The 18,175-nt window shown below is 54.6% G+C and overlaps 6 protein-coding genes across 6 annotated transcripts; 3 read left to right on the top strand and 3 right to left on the bottom strand.

Moving 5' to 3' along the window:
- Positions 1-1,804: 1,804 nt before the first annotated feature.
- On the top strand, positions 1,805-2,733 carry NCS57_01246700 (uncharacterized protein; the record flags this gene model as incomplete). The annotated part of the gene is made up of 2 exons (XM_053062140.1): positions 1,805-2,066; positions 2,129-2,733. The coding sequence occupies exons 1-2, from the start codon at positions 1,853-1,855 to the stop codon at positions 2,731-2,733; spliced, it is 819 nt and encodes a 272-aa protein (XP_052908668.1). The 5' UTR covers positions 1,805-1,852.
- Positions 2,734-3,173: 440 nt separating this feature from the next.
- NCS57_01246600 (Signal recognition particle subunit SRP72) lies at positions 3,174-5,156 on the top strand (the record flags this gene model as incomplete). The annotated part of the gene is made up of 2 exons (XM_053062139.1): positions 3,174-3,913; positions 3,971-5,156. The coding sequence occupies 2 exons, from the start codon at positions 3,174-3,176 to the stop codon at positions 5,154-5,156; spliced, it is 1,926 nt and encodes a 641-aa protein (XP_052908667.1).
- A 545-nt stretch (positions 5,157-5,701) lies between these two features.
- Positions 5,702-9,937, bottom strand: NCS57_01246500 (uncharacterized protein; the record flags this gene model as incomplete). Its single annotated transcript, XM_053062138.1, has 2 exons — positions 5,702-9,528; positions 9,586-9,937. The coding sequence occupies 2 exons, from the start codon at positions 9,935-9,937 to the stop codon at positions 5,702-5,704; spliced, it is 4,179 nt and encodes a 1,392-aa protein (XP_052908666.1).
- Positions 9,938-11,133: 1,196 nt separating this feature from the next.
- On the top strand, positions 11,134-12,789 carry NCS57_01246400 (uncharacterized protein; the record flags this gene model as incomplete). Its single annotated transcript, XM_053062137.1, has 1 exon — positions 11,134-12,789. One exon carries the CDS (start codon positions 11,134-11,136, stop codon positions 12,787-12,789), a length of 1,656 nt encoding a protein of 551 aa, XP_052908665.1.
- Positions 12,790-13,047: 258 nt separating this feature from the next.
- On the bottom strand, positions 13,048-13,611 carry NCS57_01246300 (uncharacterized protein; the record flags this gene model as incomplete). Its single annotated transcript, XM_053062136.1, has 3 exons — positions 13,048-13,304; positions 13,363-13,520; positions 13,577-13,611. 3 exons carry the CDS (start codon positions 13,609-13,611, stop codon positions 13,048-13,050), a joined length of 450 nt encoding a protein of 149 aa, XP_052908664.1.
- Positions 13,612-14,590: 979 nt separating this feature from the next.
- NCS57_01246200 (DNA polymerase) lies at positions 14,591-16,458 on the bottom strand (the record flags this gene model as incomplete). The annotated part of the gene is made up of 3 exons (XM_053062135.1): positions 14,591-15,336; positions 15,393-15,572; positions 15,621-16,458. 3 exons carry the CDS (start codon positions 16,456-16,458, stop codon positions 14,591-14,593), a joined length of 1,764 nt encoding a protein of 587 aa, XP_052908663.1.
- Positions 16,459-18,175: the final 1,717 nt, after the last annotated feature.

Here is an 18,175-nt window from a genome sequence, read left to right as displayed (position 1 = left end):
CCACGTCGAGACCCGCAGGGCCATGGCACCACAGGCGACGACGAGGGTGGGGGGACGCGGCCAGGACACGGAGAGCCCAGTACGGTACGTAGCCCAGCGGAGCGCAGCCCCAGAACCCAGGCCAGGCAAGGCAAAGAAAGGCCCGCAGCAGCGAGGGACAAACGACAGGCCCACGCGAAGGGGCCCACGGCCAAGTTCACGGGGACGTGTTGGTAGGACCTTGAGGGCTTTGGAGGGCCGGGAAGGGGCCCACGGAACGCCGAGAGAACACCCACCAGAGGTTGAAGAAGGGATCTAGGGCAGGGCTAGGGGCACGGGGAACTCAGGGGATGCAGTAGAGCCCCAGCAAAGACCCAGAGGACCCAGATAGCGCAGACGTCTTGATTTGCTGCGACGCGCCAGCTCTGGTCCAAAACTGTCCCAGCCCGCAGGACCCTCAGACCCTGGGCGCGCGTGCACGCTCTGTATTGATGGGCAGAAGGGCGATAAATTTTTTTCTTCCCTCGGATGGACGCCCACCCACACCTGGCACTGATTGATAACCCGTCCACGCTTGCTTGGCTGGACCCCGGACACCCGACCCCCCTAGGCTCCCATGACTCTTTGGCCCCTTGCCGGTCCTTGGTTCTCGGTCCCTGGGTGCCTGTGTCTTGTCCCATGTGTATTCCCGTCTGTTTTGGGGGCCACAAAGGCAAGGACAATGGATGGATGGGTGGTTGTGAGCAAGTTGGGGGCGGCCACGCGGTGGTCGTGACGGGCGCAAGGGGGTTGACTTCAAAGAGCCAGGGCTCTTGCACCATGAGTTGCGATCCGTGGTCAGGATTGCGCTGGTGATTGATGGACGCTTGGGTCGAGACAAGAGACGACAAGGGCGGGCCGCTTGGAGCTGATTAGCAGACGCTCTCTGGCTGGTCCACCCCCACACCCTTTTGGCTGCCAAGATTGGCCTCGCCCTCCTACTCCTGGTGTTGACCTCTTGTGGCTCTTCCCGCACCCGCTTGCGCCTGTTGATCTCTCCGGTTCTCGCGGTCCCCGTTCCGTAGTATCGCGGGACCTGATTGACGGGAGGGCGAAGCCGTCATCGGTGTGTCACCTGTCACACTTCCCCCCAACGCCCGCCCAACTTTACTGTACCGTACCTTACTCAGGTCGCTCGTAGAGTCGGCCCTAAGGGCGTTATTTCTTGACTCTGCTTCCTTTTTAAAGTCTCCCTTCTGCCCTTCCGCCTGCACTCTTGGCTCCTTGGCTCCTCGAATGCCGCCGTTATCGACGCCATTGTTGATGCAGGGTTATCAAACAAACTTGCTCGTTTGGGCTCACGTCCGCCAAGGTTCGCATCAGCGGGTCCCTTTGGGATGCATTCCGAAGTCGGTATTGCAATGCGTACGTCGTAGTTTTGTCTCCATTCATCCATCCTTCCATGGATCCATGGCCATGGATCTCTGGAACCGGCTGGACTCGGTACGGTGTGAAATCCCCAATCTCTCTTGTGTGCGGATTCGTGGACACGAGAGCTTGGACCAAGGCCACCCGCCATCGATCATGATCCCCATCCGTGAATGCTCCGAGCGGAAGCGCAGTACGTAACGGACATCAGGGTGGGTGGCCGTGGGTGATGACTGTGGGCGGGAGTGGGAGGCTGTGGGCCGCTGACTGCCTCGTCCCTTGACACCCACAGCACGCCTCTCCTGCAAAAGAACTTGTTTGCGCCCACGTGCAGTCCCCTGTGGCGGGCCCCTTTGACGTCGTCTCGCGATTCTTATGCAATCTGGCGGAGCAGTTTCGGGTCTTGTTTTGTTGTCGCTGTTACTGTACGCCACGCCGCCGAGCCGAGTTGTTATTACACCATATCATGGGCAATTTTGGGGCCACTGTCGCCTCCTTGCTCGACACTTATACAGACTGCCTGTCTCTCCTCAAGCGTTTCCGCAGCAATCGTCATGAGGCAGCTGCCAGCGAGACCCGCTCCGAGCTGAGCAGCTCGCTTCGTTCTGACCGAGCCCGAATTCGCCGAGCATACTCCTCGCGCCTCTCGCAGAATGGTGCTCGGTTTGAAAAGGGCGATGGTGAGTCATGTCTGCGTATATTTGTGAAACCACATGAGCCGTGGATCTGAAGCATGCCCCAGCTCCTGCACGATCTGCTCTGAGACGCATCGTAAAGAAGCTCACCACCGCCCTGGCCAATGTCGTCCACGCCCTGGGAGGACATGAGCATCAGCCGGTCGACTACGAATCCCTCATGGCGTTGTCGAATGGTTCGAGCCTGGATGCCATTCGTGCCATGAACGACTTGTCGAGCAGAGTCGGCTCAACGGTAAGCTCCAGATCCCGGGGCAGCGTGGTTAGTAGGGGGAGGCAAAAGTCTCGCCGAAATGACCAGCAGAGAGAAATCAGATCTCAGAAAGGCTCAGGAGGGCGGTCCAAGCGAGACAAGACAAGGAGCAGGAAATCCGCAACCGCAAGCCGGCGGGGAATGCGGTCCGCAGATCGGCATCGCCAACAAACTCCCGGAGCCGAACGCACCCCGGAGGCTCCCGGAGACCGGAACCGCATCTCTATCGTAACCAGGTCGTCGGTTTCCACCAAGCTGGGAGAAGTCAGACGGCGCGGGTCAAGGCAGGGGCATGGCGATCAAGATGTGTGGAGGACGGCATATCTGCCTCGTTCACCCCATGCTGAAGAGGTGCAAGGCCGCAAGAAGTGGTGGAACCCGTTTAGAGGCCCATTTTAAGAAGAAATTCGGTTCAACACTTGTAAAAGACCTGTCATCTCGTCCTTGAGAAAACGCCATCAAACGAAGATTGAGGCAGGATAACCCAACTCAAGGATATATCTGAGTGGCAGTACAAATAGTAATTCACACGGTATGAGCCACACTGTCAAGGCTGCCACAGAACAGCTCGAATTGGCGAGCCCCGCAGTCCAAAAATGCCACTGAGCAATGAAAGTGCCCCGCCACGGACAGAACATCACGACAAGACATACGACACCATATTGAAGCTATCCGCGACCTACCTTTGCGCACCACTCGAAGACGGCGGTAGGCGGTGACGAAGACGACACGATCTGCAGAAGGACCACTTACTCGAGTCATCTCGACCACCTCGTCGCTGACATCGTCATCAACCTCGCTTCACTCGGACATGCATTCGTCTCTATAGCGCCGCCATCATGTCTCCAGATCCTGCCGCCGCCCTGAGCGCCTTGCTTCGCCAGGCCTCCATCGAAGACCACGATGAAATGCTCAAGGCCGCCAACGCTGCCATCAAGGCCAAAAAGGACGACGTCGTTAGCCAGCACACCCGCATTGTTGCCCTACTGAAGCTCGATCGTTTCGACGACGCCCTGCGCGCCATCGCAGAGGGCAGCACCGCCCTACTCTCTCGATGTGTCCTCGAACATGCATACGCACTCTATAAGACAGGAAAGCTCGAGGAGGCTACCGAGGTTCTGCAATCTGCCGGTATTGAGAGCAGCCGGAGCTTCAAGCATGTCGCTGCGCAAGTTGCCTATCGAGCTGAACGATTCGACGAAGCACGCTCTTTGTACAGCCGCCTTCTCGACACTGATGCTTCTGATGAGGAGAACGACCTCGGAATTAACATTCGAGCTACCTTTGCGCAATCTGACTGGTTAGGCTACTCGTCAGTGGATGCCATCACGGTTCAAGACTCTGATGGTTTCGAACTATGCTACAATGCTGCTTGTGCGCATATTGCTCGGGGCTCTCTTGAGACTGCCGCTGAGCTTTTGCAACGTGCTGCCAGGCTCTGCGACGCTTCTGATGACCTTACCCAGGAGGATAAGAAGGCTGAGATGCGTCCCATTCTCGCTCAACAGGCATTTGTTTATGCGAAACTGGGCAAGCTTAAGGAGGCCCTCGAGCTATACAATTCACTACCAGGCTCAAGGTGGGTTTTCTAAACTTGAATACGCGCCGTGAACCTAGGAACTAATCATCTCCCAAGCGACGAGGATATTGATCTCTCGTTGATCACCGAGAACAACCTGGTGGCTCTGGAGCCCAACGTCGAGAACCCCCACTTGCTTAAACGCAAGTTCTCATCAGTGGCAGCAAAAGAAGAGCACGCCAAGCTCTTCAAGCAACAGTCCAATATCCTCCGGCGCAACAAGCTGGCTATCGATCTTCAAGCATTCAAGGCCCCTGGTGTCAAGAGCCGCACCGAGGCTCTCCTTGAGAACGTGGAGCACCCTACGACATCTGCCGACGCAGGCATCCTCTCTGTCTTCAATGCTGCTGCAAGCTCTCAAGGAACCACTGGAAAGGAACTTCTACGGAATATTCACAACCTAACGAAGAAGCGACCTCTCGATGTCGGCCTCGCTTTGACTCTTGTTCAAATACAACTCAACAACGGTCACACCGGCTCGGCACTGTCGATCCTGGAGTCATTCCTGCAACGCCTCGAGAAGATCGAGACTCCTGATGCTTTAGATGCCCGGTTCAGCCCTGGCCTTGTCGCCCTGCTTGTAACACTCCTGCGAGCCCAGAGCCGAGAGTCATCCGCCAAGGCTGAGCTCGTCAAGGCGGCGACACACTGGCAGTCTCGTCACAGCACTGCTACTTCGCTACTTGAGGAGGCCGGTATCGAGCTGATGAAGTCGTCCAACGTTCAGGACCTGCAGCTTGCTGGTTCTTCGTTCCAGAGACTCATCAACGAACAACAGGCCTCAGATATTGCTGCTGCTGGTCTGGTGGCATCCCTTGCTCCCTCCAACCCTTCCCATGTTGAGCAATACCTCGGAAACCTCCCCGCAGTCGACTCTCTCATCGAAGGCATTGACGTCACTGCCCTTCTCGGTGCCGGTGTCGCCACCGCGAGCAGCAAGGCTTCGCAGTCCCTCAAGCGATCAGCTCCTGAGTCGGCCGAGAAGACACGCAAGCGCCGCAGAAAGATCCGTCTGCCCAAGAACTACGTGGAGGGCACCAAGCCTGACCCTGAGCGATGGCTGCCGCTGCGCGATCGGAGCTCATACCGACCCAAGGGCAAGAAGGGCAAGAAGAAGGCTGGCGAGACACAGGGAGGCATTGTCAAGGAGGAAGAGACGCTGGAGCTCGTAGGCGGAGGAGGCGTCAAGGTGGAAAAGGCGCCTCCCCAAAGCTCCAAGAAGAAGAAGAAGGGTAGAAAGTAGAATATCTCGTTTCAATGACTGTAATGATTTATGTTGATTCGCAACATTGTCACAATGTCAAGGGAAACAGCAAGACACCAATGAACACTCATCTTCTCGAACACTCTTTAGACTCTTGAACATCACCTTGTTTCAGCATCTCTCGATACCCAAGTATATGTAAATGCAGCAAGGGGGATAGTGATGGAATTCTAACGCTTACTTTTTATATGTGCTCCGCCAAGATAGATCATGAAGCCCGCTCAACAGTCGACAAAGCAAAACAACACGGGCTCAAGGGACACCGCAATATCTAAATACACATGAATCCTCATCATGTCGGCTCGGCGTCCACCATCTTGTGGGGACCACCGAGCCTCTGACCAAGGCCGTCTCTCCCCTGGTAATAACTTATTTTTCACCCATCTTTGTTTGAGCCCTTGGTAAACGAAGGAAAAGCTCCAAGCCAAAATGCCCCTGACAGCCCATTCCCAGAAAGAAAGAACGCTAAATACACACAAAGTACATGTCACACAAGAGCCTCCCGCTATCTCCTTTTTCTAATATCATGCGTTGACGGGCTGAATGGGCTGGCTGGATCGCTGCTCTAGGCCTTGCAGCGATTCCGCGTCCGAGCCGCGACTCTCCAGCTCGTCTCGTTTGATGCTCCGACCCCTTTCCTCACTGGTATCATCACCTTCCTCATCCGTTTCTGTTTCAATAGGGGGCAGGGGGCTTCGCCGCCCATCAGAGAAACTGACTGCAACCTCGCTTTCAGTGTCCGAGGGGATCGTCAGTCTTCCGCCAGCCGAAGTGCTTCTAGCTGCTTGTGCGGTCGAGTACTTCCTGTGAAGCTCTCGGAAGCTTCTGGCAGTAGCCGTGCTTGCACTCGCGACTGACTCTCTCCGTTCGTGTGATTCTATTGGCACACCAACAGCTGAGTAAAAGTCATCATCCTCAGGACCACTAGGCATAGGCGACAATGGCGGTTCCTGCTGCTGTGATTGCTTTCGAGCGCGGATCTTCTCGTCTTGGGACATGTTCTGTAGTCCATCACCGAAATTGATGACAGATGCCTTCTTGCCGTGGACCACAAAGCTGCCTGTGCCTCTGGATAGCTGTTGGTCCTGTCCCGACTCCTCTGCTGATCCTGCGACCTCCCTGCCTCGCCTGCTGTTGCGATGGTGCGACAGATGCCCAGCGCCCTCTCTAAGGGTTCGCTGAAGACTTCGGCGGATCTTGCTCCTGTCACCCTTGTCAATAGAAGTCCCACGCTCGACGGTTCCGTCTGCACCCGTCGACATGGTTGCCTTGTCCGAAGGGTCACGACTGGGTCGCGATTCGAGAAGGCCAGCCTGCTCCAAGAAATCTCGCTCATCAGCGTCAGGGTCGTGCTGGCTGCCGTGCTCAGACCGCCGTGAGGGCTTGCTAGCTCGTTCGTCATGCGATGACGGTGGCTTCGCTTGTGGGGTTGAGGGGAGTGATTTCACAGGGGATTGCGCAATACTCGAGATAGAGCCGTGCCTTGTGCTACCAGCTTCCGGTCGAGTGAATGTGAGATCCCGCGAGCTGTGGCGACGGCGAGTGGCGCTTTGAGGGGGCGTCTGGAACACCTGGTCCAGGGGCGAGTCCACATCCTCCGTGACTTCGGCTGGGTGGGGGATGTGGACAGCCTGAGGCTCTGTTGGCGTTCGAGGACTGGCATCGCTTGTTGAATGATGCGTTCCCCGCGATCCCCTGCGTGTAGTATTAGAGCGCGGAGTAGGCGAACCAGTCCTATGAGGAGGCCGGTTAGGCTGCTGTTGGGTTGGGGTATACTCCGGGGTCGGGTGCTCCTCTTCAAGATCCTGGATTAGAATGTCACGATGACACTTGCATTTCCAGATCTCTTGGCGAGTCCACTTCAGCTGTGCAGACATGCGAGCTGCAGCCGACAGGAGCTGCTCTCTCGTCCTCGGTTGGATAGGTGCAAGGATCTGCAGATGGCGCGCATTTCTGAGCTGATCGTCCAGTTGCTTCTGTGCCTCTTGCAGGTTCTCATTCGCCTCGGCAATCTTCTGTCGCATGACATCTCGCCTAGCAGCCGAGATATCTTCCGCCATCTTATGGTCTATCCGGCTCCGAGCGATCGAGACAGGTCCTGTCGGTGTTTGAATGAGCGTGGCAGCGTCAGAGCTGTCAAGCCGTCGCATGCCTCTTCGACCCTGTCCGTCATAATTCCCACCGATGACCCCCCGCATCTTGACTCCTGTTGTGCGGAAAGCCGCAGCGTAGTTGAGCTTGGCGAGCCAATCGTTCATCTCCTCTTCATTGTCCGCCAGGAGCACCTCTTCCAAGCCCCCCTGCCGCACGTAGACAAACGCATTCTTGTGTTTCTTGTATGTCCCGTCCTGCAGAGCAACGGCACCGTGAGTCGACATCAGTGCGTCCGGTTTGAATTCCTCCAGCGGTGGTTGGAATATTAGCGGGATGCCGTCATGGCCGGCCTTGATGTGATTCTCGTATTGGTGCATCAGAGATTTGACCCAGCCTGTATTGCGGAAGAAGTAGAGCTGCGCCCCTGTGAGAATGGCACCCCATTCTTGCCAAGGGGAGCGTGCCTTGCGCTTCTTCGCATCCTTGCGCCATAGGAGGCCAACCTTGGTCACCTTGATATCAACGATGCCAGGGTGGGCTTCTGCAGGGTTCGTCGCTGTCTGCTCCGTCATGAAAGCATCCGGACGGGATCGAGCTGACACGATCTGTAGCACACCGGTCCTGAAGAAGGTCTTTTGGAGGTCCTTGAGGTTCAGGCTGGTTGCAGTGCCTAGGTAGTTGTAGTGGTCCTCCAGGTCCATCGCGTCTTTCAGGTTTGGCCTCAGAGCATCCATGGCTCCTTCTAGAATCACTGTATATGGATCTATGGGCTCCTTGATGGCCCGTTTAGTAGGGTCGTTGCTTGTCGATGAGATCAGAGGGTTTCGCCTCGATTTGTGTGAAGCAAAGCGGTCGCCATTTACGTCCAACTCGTCTTCAACATGGATAAAGGGGGTATAAGTGATGTTGTCATAAAAGCATTCCAAAATGTCGTCAAAAATGCCTTCCCCGTGCGTGTTCTTCAAGTAATCCGCTTTTTGCATCTTGTGCTTGTTGTTCTTGTTGAAAACGTCAGTATGAAGGATGAGTAAGGAAAATGCAATGAAATAGGCCTGGTCTGGTGATGAGTAAATCCCCGGGTTGCACTCATGGTAGCGATTCGCAAAGGCTTGCAGACACCGGTCAATCTGCTGGGTCTCTTTGGGCAACTCGGCCTCCATGAGAAGCTTGCGAATCGCCATGTCCATGGGGTCGCCGAAGAAGCTGAAGCTACGCATGTAACTCCTCAAGACAGATGTCATGAACGTGTCTGCGCTTTTCGAAAGGGTAGCGGCAATGATGCCTCGGCTTGCAACATCTTCAACGCGGACGAGATACTTGGCTGCTGACTCGTCTTCTCGCCGCTCCGGAAGGACGAATGATTCTCTTGCGAGTTGCAATGAATTGTTTTTAGACCCAATCGATCCCGGAGTTGTTGGCGTCAGAGTGCCCTGGCGACTAAGCTCGGAATTCTGGCGCAAGCGGCTTAACCCAAACAAGTCGCCAAAGCTTTTTCGGCCAGTAGAAGACGATGTGCGAGTTGTCGGAGGTAGAAGATGATCATCTGTTGAGTCGCGGCCCATGGAGCTCATGGTCGAGGACCTGCCTCGCAAAAGATTACCCCTAGTTGGAGAGGAATGTCCTGACTGATCTCCCCCGGGCGCGAACAAGTTCCCCCCAGGCGACTGGGTTGGTCGATGGCTCTGTTCGCCCTTGGTGGTACTTCCCCCAGCCGTTCCGCCGCTCTGTGCGGACGCCGGGCGCGGAGTGTTGGAGATACCAAGGGAGGACACGGAGGATATCCCAGGGGGTGCCCTTCCTCTCTGTTGGAGATGCGCGAAGGGGAAGAGTGGTTCCGGTGGCTTCTTCGCCCTCCGCAATTTGAAGCGTCCAGTGGATTTTTTAGGCGTCGTCTCGGGACTTTGGTACGAGGAACTCTGGTGAGACAGGCGATCGTTGGAACTGGCATCCGATCGTGACGACTCGGATGGTCGGTTTCCCGGAGGCGTCAGCACAGTCCCGTTAGGACTGCTGTGCGTAGCCGTTGTAGAGGGTCGGGGAGACTCTGGTTCCTCCAGTGTTTCGAGCGCAGGACGGCGCCTCTCGTCTGTAAAAGATTTGCGAAGTGTCCTCTGGCGCCCTAAAGCACGGTTGGAACTGTCATCATCACGGGGTATGTCTGTCGAACGGCGAAACTTGGCGGCCAGGCTCATGCGGGACGGTTTCTTCTTAGGTCCATTGAAGTCGTTGGTAGGAGCAGTGGTGATGATCTCGGGTGCTAAGTCAACGTCAGCCAACTATATCTATATCTACCAGAGGAAGGAGGGATGGTTACGTCGCGGTAGTGGAGGGGGCTTCTCAGCCTGCTGCTTCGCTCGGAGAGACAGCTGGGAGTCGGAAGCATTGCGGAAGCGAAGGACAGAGAAGCGGCGATGCTTGCTATTCTCTTCCTGGATCGGGGGGGTATCCGGACGGCTTTCGGGACGGCTTTCTGGGCGGTTGTTGGTTGATTCGTCGGCAGGCTGGGGGTGGACATGCTGCTCGTTGGGACCGTCATCATCATCGGTCTGTTCGGGTTGGGAGGGCAGCGGAGGAGGGAGGTCGCCGGAAGTGCTGGACGCAAAGAAGGTATGACGGCGTATATCGGTTTCACTGGCCATGTTGCCGCGGCGGCGTAGGAAAGGCATGGCGGCGACTGCTCATGGTACGCGGCCAGCCCGGGCGTTGTCGAGATCGATCCAGGCGGCGTTTGGCAAGAGAGCGTGGCAGGGCGGCAGGCGTCTGACGACCTACCGAGCTAGAGTCTTGACCCAGGCGCGGCGGGTATCATTGAGGCAGCTCCGGCGCGTTGATGGCGATGATATGATGGGAAAGTGCGGATAGCAAGGGGAGAGATGACGAGTGCGGGCGGGATCGCGAGGCTCGTGGTCGTCGATGCTCCGAGTTGTCTTTGATCACTCTGGTACCCTGATGCAGCGCCTTCCCACCAAGGTCCAGGGGCTGGGCCACTTTACAGCCTCAATTGGCCCAACGCCTACTAGACTCCCATGTACAGTGCCAGCCCACTGGATCCCATGTGGCTGGGAGGTACCTGAAAGGCCCACTGTAAAAGGCTTTTGCGCGCTAGTCCCTCACGTTGTTAATGTGGCTGGTGTACAGTGCATGTGCGTCTTCGTGTCCTAGGGCGAGCGTTTTTGGGGGCCTGATGATGGCGCGTCTCCGTGCAATCTTAGCGGTTGGCAACAGTAAGCAAAGAATGCTTGGCTGGTGTTCCAAGTCGAATTCCTGTCCGCGGAATCCGACAATTTCAGTGCGTATCAGTTGCAGCATGTGGTGACATTAACGGTGCTGTTCGCCATTTTAATGAGGCTGTTGAAACTATTCGCTTAGGACTTAGCTTGCCGTGAGAGATCAGAGCAATCTTAAGTCTCGGTGATCATCCAGACATCCATTTCTTGTCACCACAACCACCACCACCTAGGTACCTAAGCGGGACAGGAAGCTGAGCCCAAGCGAGAAGCCCCCGCTCTCCGGACGACGGCATCATGCCAGTTGGTGCTCCTGAGTGGGAAACTCGCAGGAGAGAGAATGGGAGAGGACCAAGGACGGACCTAAGCGCTTACAGAGGGGCAGGTCGGCCGTGGCTCTGGTCAATCTCGCACTGTACCTATTCCACCCTTGCGCAGAGGCACCTGCTCTTGAGGCTGTGCATCCAGCGACCACGATCCATCTCTGATTCCACTACGACATCATACTTGATCATCCATCGCCTCTCATATCCAACTTATCACTCCCCTTGCCGAGGGCTCGGTAATCCTCAGCATCGGGTACTTTTATTAAGAAATATCAATCGGCTGCGCCGACTGCGCTCCCCGTGTCAAATATGAAGTTGAAGCTCCTCGCCGCAGCATTGTTGCTGTTGCAGGCCTCCGACGCCGCCGGCATCGATACTCAACGGGCCAGCCTTAATTCCCACGCCGATAAGACAAATACTCGACTGTTTCCTTTCCTCACGAAGCTTCGCGATAATGCGATCGAGTTCATATTCGGGCGACACCCCACCAAGGATAGCAACCAGCCGCCCATCCTCAACCAATTCCGCGCCCAGTATGCCAACCAGCTTGTCCTTCGTTTCAATGTCACTACTTCCCACGAGGAGGGCGCCCTCGCCGATGCCGCTGCTCGACTATTCCTTGATGTATGGGCGTTTACCGAAGACTACGTCGACATTCGAATGCACACCGATGAGGTCGGCCCTCTGCTCAGCCTACTCCCCAAGTCGCTTCACACTTCGCATTCTACTCTGATCCCCGACTTGGCCGCCGCGGTCTACAATTCTCTCCCAACCGATGGCAACCCCACGCGCTCCGACCCTCAGACCGTTGCCCCCATGGTCAAGTCTAATTTGTCGCCTGGTGACAACCTCTTTTTCCAGGATTACCAGCCGCTGGCGGTGGTGGTCCGCTGGATGCGTCTGCTTGAGGCCATGTTCCCGTCCTATGTGGAATATATGAACATTGGCAAGTCTTACGAGGGGCGCGACATTCCTGCCCTTCGTGTCGGTGTTCCAGTACTCGAACCCGATGCGCCTAAGAGGAAGACGATCATGGTTATGGGTGGCTCCCATGCCCGCGAGTGGATCTCGACCAGTACTGTCAACTATCTGGCTTGGTCTTTCATCACAAGCTACGGCAAGGAGCGGATGATCACCAAGCTACTTGACGAGTTTGACATTGTGTTTTTGCCAATCGCCAACCCTGATGGCTTCGAGTACACATGGCACATTGACCGGCTCTGGCGCAAGACGAGACAGCAGACGAACCTCCAATTTTGCCGTGGACTGGACTTGGACCGCGCTTATGGATATGAATGGGATGGCTCACGGGCTCAGCGTGACCCATGCTCGGAGAGCTATGGGGGAGAGAAGCCTTTCCAGGCTACTGAAGCTGTCCAGATTGCTGACTGGGCGCGCAATGCGTCGTGGAACAACAACGTTCGATTCGTCGGCCTGATTGATCTGCATTCTTACTCCCAGCAGATTCTGTACCCCTATTCTTATACCTGCTCGGTTGATCCACCAAACCTGGAGAACCTCGAGGAGCTCGCAGCAGGCATCGCCAAGTCGATCCGGCTATCGAACGGAGAGTCATACACAGTGACCTCAGCATGCGAGGGTGCTGTATCAGCACGAGAATCCAGCGGAGGCCGTTTCTGGTCTCGCATCGAGTCCGGTGGCGGATCCGCAGTCGACTGGTTCTACCACGAGATGAGAGCTCATTACAGCTACCAACTCAAGCTTCGGGATACAGGTAGCTACGGCTTCCTGTTGCCCAAGGAACACATTATTCCAACGGGAGAGGAGATTTTCAACGCGATGAAGTACTACGGTGATTATCTCCTCGGAAACAATGGAATCGAGTGGTTCCCGGAGGCCGAGAAGAACCACAGGGCAAAGGCGAATGAGAAACAGGCTATGCCCGCTAGCGAGGAAGATGTTCAATTTAGTCAGGAGCTCAGGAGGAGAAGGATGCGGAGATAATGGTAAGACTGAACTGAACTCTTGGTTAAGGGGAACGGATATGCAACGTATGGGTCGGAACACGGGCGGTTATAGGTCATGAACTCTCGGTTTTGTTTATATCATGCTACAAGGTACAAAGATTGGGGCGTCCATTGGTCACTACACAAGGCAGGACTTGGGGAAAATGGCGCAGGAATATTGTGGGTGGCCTATTCTTACACGGAATCAAGTAATATTGAAACAACAACACCATGCTCTCTTTGCAACAGCCCTTGCTTATTGACCCAGAGCGTAGCTGATGGAGGTGTAGGCGGCCATGAACTTGAGGATGGTGTCGCAGAGGAAGCTTCCAATGGATCCTCGCATCCTTCCTTGAGGGCCACCCGCCGAGTAGCCAACGGCATAGATGATACGGGAGAGAGCCCAACCACCGCCGATAGCAGCAGCGGCCACGGGGAAGCGTAGGCCAGAGATGAGGAGAGCACCGAGGAAGGAGATTTGGTTCTCAGTGAAGTTGGCGTGAGATCGTTGGGCTAGAGAACATCAGTAAGAGGGCTTCGGGGTGTGAGGTAAGAGTTTGCCACAACGTACCGCAGTTGAACTTGTAGGCGAGCTCATTCTTCTCGGCCAACTCATTGCTGGCGTAGGGGATGGGGTACTTGAGGCCGCTGGCCTTGCGGGCCTTGCTTGTGAGCACCACGTGGAGAGTGTTGATGAAGAAGGTGGAGGTGGCGGCGACGAGGACGTAGCTTGAGGCCGTGTTAGTTGAGTTTTGTTTGACTGTTGAAGATGAAGCTATCCTTACCCGTACTCCTCAGGAAGTTGGATGGTGAGAGGCATGATGGCGATTGATAGTTGTCGCTAGTTGGAGAAGAAGGAGGTTCTACAGGGTCAAGAGATGGGATTGATGTTTCAGAAAGTTGTGTGTACAGGTTAAACAGTCTCGAGATAGTTACGTGGTCTCCCAGCCTTAAATATTCGCCAGCTTGCAAAACTTGGGTCCGCGTGGACCAAGATCTCCCGGAGCGGGCCAGCCCCGGGAAGCTCCACCCAGAAGGGAAAGCCACAGAAAACCTATGCTACAGGGTCGGCCAATGCTCGGCTGGGAATTTACATGCACGAAACACTCTTTTTTCGCTCTACGTGTCGTATCAAAGCCTGCTCCGTGCCGCATTGGATGGTACGTCGTCGGATCGTCGCCCACGAAAAAAGGGGGTCAAAGGCGAGATGCCGACGCGAGACCCGCTCCGCCCGATGCCCCGATCATGAGTATGAGCTGAGGCTGGGGAAATAACCCCTCCTACCGATGCAAAAGAAGGCTTGTTACTCAGCTTTCATGTAAGCGGCCATTGGTCCCAAAAGGAATTCGGACGTTAGATAATCGCCAACTCCTCTCAGCTCCAGTCTCTAGCTCCAGACAACGGGGGGTTTCAAGCGCCAAGCGCCATATCCCACATGGTTGCTTCCAAATGGCCCCTGACGGAAGCGGCAAGGTTGTGCCGACGGCCTAACTGAATTCCGGCCAAGTTTCCGATTTGTTCTGTGGCGCTTGTTTTCTGTTACGCAGGCTCGACTCAAAGTCCGCAACTCCGTCCCAAAGTCCGCAACTATTCATGCCCGATTTCACGAGTCATGTACTACGTAGTAGGCACAGGACACGGGACGGATAGCATGATCTAATAGGAATGAGACAGAGGAACTGGAAACCCAAGAGTGCAGGGCAAACGTACGAGTTCAAATAGCCGCCTACATGTCTTGTGTGTCTCTTGCTGACTCCGGCCGAGTTCTCGGCGCCGGGGCCCCACACCTCCGCCCCGTATCACCCGGTGCATCTCTCCTCGGGCGGTCGCCACGTCAGCCCGAGTCCTTCAAACACCCTCCGTTCCGCAGTCTCCATATCCGGAGCTCCGTCTCCAGCGGGGCCCTTCTCCAGATCCACCCACATCCCATCAGACCTACGCCGGACGCCGCTACTATCAAATTTGAGCCCCTTCACCTTCTTACAGTATCGTCGGAGGTCTCGTTGGAACGTTGTTCCGCCGCTCCAGCCTAAAAGCGCACATCCTACTGTTTTCCATGGACTGATGATGATGTCGACTCGTCGATGTGGTGCGTCCTCTTGGCTCGGGTCTTGCCATACAACCATCGCCTTATCCAGGGTATCAAAGCCTGACCCGCTTGCGCCCTCGCCCTTCCATGACACTGGCCGCTGTCCTCGCTCGCTGTTGTGGAGCGACATTACGAGGTTGTGCGTGATAAACTGAGCTTGCTCAAGGCTCTGAATCAACGTGTTCACAACTCTCAGTGTCTTGTTTTCGTCCTGGTGGCTCAAAATGACATCAATGTCACCACACTGCAACTTGCCGCGTCGATATCCTCCCGCAATAATCATCTCAAAGCCAGCGTCAATCTCACGTGCATGCTTCAGTATAACGGCGCCGATAGATTCAACTTCGTCTCGTGGGATCTTGAGTAGAAATTCGTCATAGAACTTGACCCCAACCTGCTGGGAGCGGCTGAGCGAGTCCCAAGTAAAATCGACAAGGTCGTTTAGATCTCGCCATCCTATAGTCCGTCAGCCTTCGATTCTAATCCTCGGGAACTATGCCTTGTATGCTAACCCTTGCGGTAAAACTCGCGTGCCGTCGTGTCTCCAACTCCCCAGATGTTGTAGAAGAGTCTGAGTGCAGAGATCATAGGATCTGCGTCAGCTTTACGAACCTCCGTCAACTCCCCTGTCTCATTCCACTCACGCCAAAGCTCGGCAATCTTAGCACCGCAGCCCGGCAATCGCTCTACTTCTATAGGGTGTTCAGCTGTGCAATATTGCTTGGCAAGGTGAGACTCACCGTGTGTGTTCTGCAACTTGTGTGGATACGCCGATACAGTAGCAATAGAAGTAGAGTACGCCCTGACACCAACCTCGTCACCTTGAAGTTGACGAATGGTCCTGACCTCGATCAAGGCCTCAACGAAGGCCTTGTTAGGCGGGTTCATCGGCGTAGGCCGCTGACAAGAATAGGGCGTTTCAAGGAAATCGGGAACTAGGGGCAATGTGATATCATGCTCCGAAGTTGTCTGATGAAGCAAGCTGGGTACACGATCAGTTGAGGTTGCTGAAGTATGAGAACGATGTTTGGATCGATCACGAGGTGAATTGCTCGGTGGTTGCGCTTGTTGGTCTTGTCTGGCTCGCTCTAGTATGCTTGTTGTTGAAGAATGCTGGATTGTAGCTGATGTTGGCGTCGCATCTTTTGGGGAGACCTTCTTGCCTTGGTACAGGAGATACTTTTCAACGGGTAAAACAGTTCCATGCTCAAAAGAGTCCTTCAGCCATGCCAGCTTGACAACCTTAATAATATCACCATCATCTGGTGTCAATGGCTCAGCAACTCTTCTCCGCTTTGAGCTGGGAGCATCTTCGGGGTCCCTCTCTTGTGTGCCGGCGGTTGTGTACGTTTGCTGAGACTTGTTGTCATGTATTTGTGGGCTTTCGATGGGCACAGTCTCGAGTTTCGCCTTCCTCAGCTCGAACTTGGCGCGCTGCGCTTGCGAGATATTGCCCACCACAACGTTAGCCTCGTTGATGTCATATGTCAACGTCGGGGTTTGGTTCTCGAGCTCGTGTAACTCGTTGACGCTGAGGCGCGTCGAAAGCAAAAAGATGCGTGGAAAGTCGGGGGCCATGACAAAGCTGCTAGTGTCGCTCTGGTCGAGCTCGATGGGCGATGTAGATGAGAGCTCTGGGCGATTGATGGCGCTTGTATCAGAATGGTTAGGAACACTTTGTGGAGGGGTATGCTTGATGGCCGGCCCTTTCTCTAGACGTTTGGCTCGTTCATCGAGGGATTCACGGTACAATCTAAGCTTCAGTTTCGACTTCGCCTTTCTATCGCGCGTGCTTGGGCGCTCGCTCAGCGATGATCGCTGGCCGGTCTCTTGTTGTTCACCTGGGAGGGTTGTTTGGGCAGTAGAAGTGTCGTTGGATTCTTTGCTGTGGCTAGCTTTGTGGTGCGAACTGCTCGTCGGGTCAAGGCGGGAGGAGGAGTTGTCGCTCTCTTGAGAGAAGGTGCCCCTCTCTTGGGGTGATTGGAGATCCCCCTCTCCAGTGATGGTGTGTATCCATTCACATATCCTTTCATGGTTATGGTGCTCGACTTCGTCGCCTAAAGGGATCCCACATAATAAATAAAAGCTGGTTTCCGCCATTAATTCAGGGAATGGAAAAGAAGACGAAATGGGCGTGTAGCGTGCTTCCCACAGTGTAACCAAGAATAAGAGGCATGGCATGTGCTCACACACCAGAATGAGAAACTCGTTGGGTTGTGCAGATGCTAAAGAACCGTGGCGATCGTTGAAATAAGAAACAGACGAACCAACGGGTGTCTAGACAAAAGCAAACAATCGGCACACGCCTGGGGACGGCCTCTCACGGGTAGCAAACAGAAAGTGCAAATGCTTGGTTGGCCCATGGGAGCCTTGTCCTTTGTTGCTTGTCACATTTCCATCGCCCGCAACAAGGGTGGCTGCCGCTGTAGAGTTGGTTCCCTCTAGTAGATGTGTTTATTGCAATTGGATTGAATCACCTGAAAATTATATCGTAATAATTTGAAAAGAATATTAGAATACCTAATCTACAAAGACCGTCATTGTCGCTCCTTCACTCATATTATCTACAGTAGTCTTTGCGCCTTCTGGCGTTCATCATCCCTACCCTAGCCAGGGAATGTACTTGGTGATGTTCCAAGTCGCGCCACCCAGACCGTACCGACGTGGTTAATATATTCTTGCGTAACACCGCGGCCCTTGGCATGTATAGAGTGATTGAGAAAGTCGAGCATTTTCGATGTTGCCCCGAGGATGGTTGGCTTGGGTTAAGGAAAACAAGACACCAGGCGGCACACATGCTAGCTTATCCCCCCTGAATGCAATCAATGAGGGATGGAAAAATGGATGAAAGAGCTATAGAATATTATCACTTATTATGATATCTCTGAAGATTTCATCATATTCAATATAAATTTCCTCGGTCTATTTAAGAAGAGTTGGTTGACCCTCTTTGCTGTTTTGAGCTTGCGTGGTTTGTGAATAGGTGGGCAACCAAGTCAAGTACTGCGAGATAGAATCAGTTGGCCCATCTGGACAGTAGAACGTTTGTCATAGTATAACTGTCCAAACTATCTAATATCCCTCTTCTCTATTACACATAAAACTAGAAAGTCGGGCGGGTCCAGAGGAGAGTGCCGATGTAATCTTCCCAATTTGAATGAGAAACGGCGCTGTCACGCATAGCTCAAATCATCAGGTGCGTGACAACACAGTAGACCTGAGGTTTGGGTTCATGCGATTCACATCTTCTTGCCGCGAGCCCTCTCCCTGGCGAGGATCTTGTCCCTGAGCATTT

Source organism: Fusarium keratoplasticum, chromosome 10 (genome assembly GCF_025433545.1).
Source record: "Fusarium keratoplasticum isolate Fu6.1 chromosome 10, whole genome shotgun sequence".
Taxonomy (NCBI): domain Eukaryota; kingdom Fungi; phylum Ascomycota; class Sordariomycetes; order Hypocreales; family Nectriaceae; genus Fusarium; species Fusarium keratoplasticum.
Note: the sequence above shows the minus strand (reverse complement) of the source record. Positions and strands in the feature narration are given on the sequence as shown.